We start from the raw sequence: 2,605 nt of genomic DNA, 5'->3' as shown, positions 1-2,605 counted from the left end.
GTACTCAAACGAAGCACGTCACTGACAAAGCATATTTGACTAAAGAAGATCCACGTGGATTGTCATAATAAAACAAGGCGGTCACGAAAGTAGATCAAAATAGCCAAACATGTAAGTTGTAGATTCATTACAGAAGTCCTGGAGCACATTTCCGCCATCGGGCACCACATGTCTAGTCGCTTGCCAATTCCAAAAACTAGATAAACGATAGCGTGGGCGTACGAGTACCACTACCACGTTCTCTTCCACAAACACCAACTTCATCATGTCTGATGCCCTCGTGAAAATGGATTCCTCTTTTGACTCATTCCGCAAGTGTGCCTCCACTCATTTTCCATACACGGGCTGCAACTTGTCAAATGGTTTTTTGGAAAAATCAAAATTATCTCACTATGTTTCCCGGGCTTGCAAATCGTCCATTTTTGGGTGTGGGACCCGCTCACGCTGGGTTGCCCTCTCCATTTCACATTTCATTGCCCTGTGGGCCCTACGCGTTTTCCTGTCCTCCCCTAAATATCTCTTCCCAGCTCACCAATGGGAATTTCGGAAGTTTAAACATGGAAGCGGCGCCCAAAACATGCTCTCCTCTCATCATAGACTTGACTACTTATTTAAGGGAGATTTCTTCCACTAGAGTTTTACCGGCAACCGGCAACTTTTCTTGATAAAATATTCTCCATATAGTCAACTTTGAAGATAACTAGTGTGCTTGGACACTTCTTCCCGCCGTTTTTCCCTATAAAAACTACATAATCAGCAGCTTCGAAGAGAAGCGTGAGCTATTCGGTTCGCTTTTTGCACCGAAAGTGATATGCGAACTGGTTTCCCTGCGTTTGTTTCTCTTGAAGTTCGTGACACGATAATTTGTTCTTCGATGGAAGCAAAAGAGGTCTTTTTTCTCCTCATTCTCATGGGGTTCGAAACTCGGTGTATCAAATTCAGTGATAAATGGATTAAATATTTGAAGTGCTTGAAATTTGTTCAGTTAGATTAATCATATTGTGTTTCTCATCGTCTTATTGCTTAAGTACATGCAGATGAATTGCAGTGGAAGCGAGAAGCCATGCGCCATTCCATGTGCCGCTTGTAAAATTCTTAGAAGAAGGTGCGGAGAGGAATGCATACTTGCTCCCTACTTCCCACCAGGCAATCCGCACAAGTTCTCCACTGCCCACCATGTTTTTGGAGCAAGCAACATTATCAAGATGCTCAAGGTTTGATATTTAAACAACAAAATCATCCTTATTTTCATAGTTGAACATCTTAGGCATTGTGTCCGTTTCATTCTGTATTATATTTCGGTTACATCGCTCCATGTTTTGGTCAAACTATTACCCAACTACATTCTCTTATTGGAAGAGTGCTTTCATTGAAATTCGAAATCCACTATTTGACCTATTTATTCCAAGCTTAATTTCCTCCTTTATCTGTAAAACAGGGTATTCCGTGTGACCGAAGAGGTGATGCAATAAGCAGCATGGTGTATGAAGCAAATGCGCGTGTGAGAGATCCTGTGTATGGATGCGCAGGAACTATTTCTCAACTTCAGCAACAAATATCAGAGCTGCAATCACAATTAGCAGCAGCACAGGCAGAGCTGATGGTTCTCCATATGAACCAGGCTGAACTCCTGTCATTAGTTTCATTATCCTTCACATCACAAGAAGATATGAAACCCGTAGAAAGTGACCCACAATGTACAGAGAACACTGAGCTGAAAATGGATGAATTATTCTCAGAAGAAATGGAGTGCCTTATGCTGTGGGAGCCGCGTTAGATATAGATACCAAAGGGTGTGATTTTCTCAATAGAAAGCGCAAGCTATGTTATATCAGAGGACACCAAAAATCGGTGTGTCATCGAAGGAGGGCAAAACGTGTCTATAAAAGTATATAATATAACCAAATTGTATAGGGTAGGAAGATAATTATATAGATATGGATCATGGCATAGCACAATTTTGGATCAGGATCAAAATCAACTTAGTGGCAGAAGGATTCCCACACGGAATTTTTTCCCCACCTCCTTTCTAATATTCCTGTCTTTTCAGTCAGTGTATTGCTACTTTACCTTTTCAAGGAAAGGGCATTATAGTTTCCTTTTTTTTTACTTGGTCCATGCGCCGAAAGGTGTTTCAAGCTTATCTATGTCAGTATATACTACTGCTATTGATTTGCTTATGTGTGGAATGCCTCGTGTAAAATTCAGCACCGTGCCTTTCTTCATAATATGTACTATTTAGTAATATTAAATAATTTTTAATATTTTTTTTTTTTTTGATAATTTGCATATTTACATTTGAAACAAATGTCTGGGATGATTAGTGTTCTTCCCTTTTAATTCTTTCAAGGTGCCAGATAATCAGATAATTTATATTGATTGTGTGTTAAAAATATAACAAAAACAAAAAAATTAGTTTGTATATTGTAGATACTATTATCTACATATTAATTATTAGCATTTAAGATTACAATGGAATCCTAGAGAGATAAGAAATTGGCAATTAAATTTAAATAGACCAAAACATGACCAAATTTCACTAAATAAGCTATAGAAATCTATATTATGTTGGCCTAGGATGTGCCATTGTCAAAAACTTAACTTA

At 38.5% G+C, this 2,605-nt stretch overlaps 1 protein-coding gene across 1 annotated transcript; it reads left to right on the top strand.

The window, feature by feature from the left end:
- Positions 1-727: 727 nt before the first annotated feature.
- LOC149569897 (LOB domain-containing protein 4-like) lies at positions 728-2,270 on the top strand. Its single transcript, XM_089822598.1, has 3 exons — positions 728-889; positions 1,038-1,214; positions 1,439-2,270. The coding sequence occupies exons 1-3, from the start codon at positions 812-814 to the stop codon at positions 1,775-1,777; spliced, it is 594 nt and encodes a 197-aa protein (XP_089678724.1). The 5' UTR covers positions 728-811; the 3' UTR covers positions 1,778-2,270.
- The last annotated feature ends 335 nt before the right edge of the window (positions 2,271-2,605 follow it).

The sequence above is a fragment of the Cupressus sempervirens genome, chromosome 3, assembly GCF_028749045.1.
Source record: "Cupressus sempervirens isolate cs-2001-9-10 chromosome 3, ASM2874904v1, whole genome shotgun sequence".
In the NCBI taxonomy this organism is placed as follows: Eukaryota; Viridiplantae; Streptophyta; class Pinopsida; order Cupressales; family Cupressaceae; genus Cupressus; species Cupressus sempervirens.
The sequence above is the reverse complement of the archived record's forward strand: the minus strand, read 5'-3'. Positions and strand labels throughout refer to the sequence as shown.

What these genes read in the sequence shown, in the direction of transcription:
- LOC149569897 (XM_089822598.1), top strand. Translation starts at nt 812, where the DNA reads ATGCGAACTGGTTTCCCTGCGTTTGTTTCTCTTGAAGTTCGTGACACG. An exon ending in CTTCGATGGAAGCAAAAGAG is followed by an intron (nt 890 to 1,037) that starts GTCTTTTTTCTC and finishes AAGTACATGCAG; the next exon opens with ATGAATTGCAGTGGAAGCGA. An exon ending in ACATTATCAAGATGCTCAAG is followed by an intron (nt 1,215 to 1,438) that starts GTTTGATATTTA and finishes TCTGTAAAACAG; the next exon opens with GGTATTCCGTGTGACCGAAG.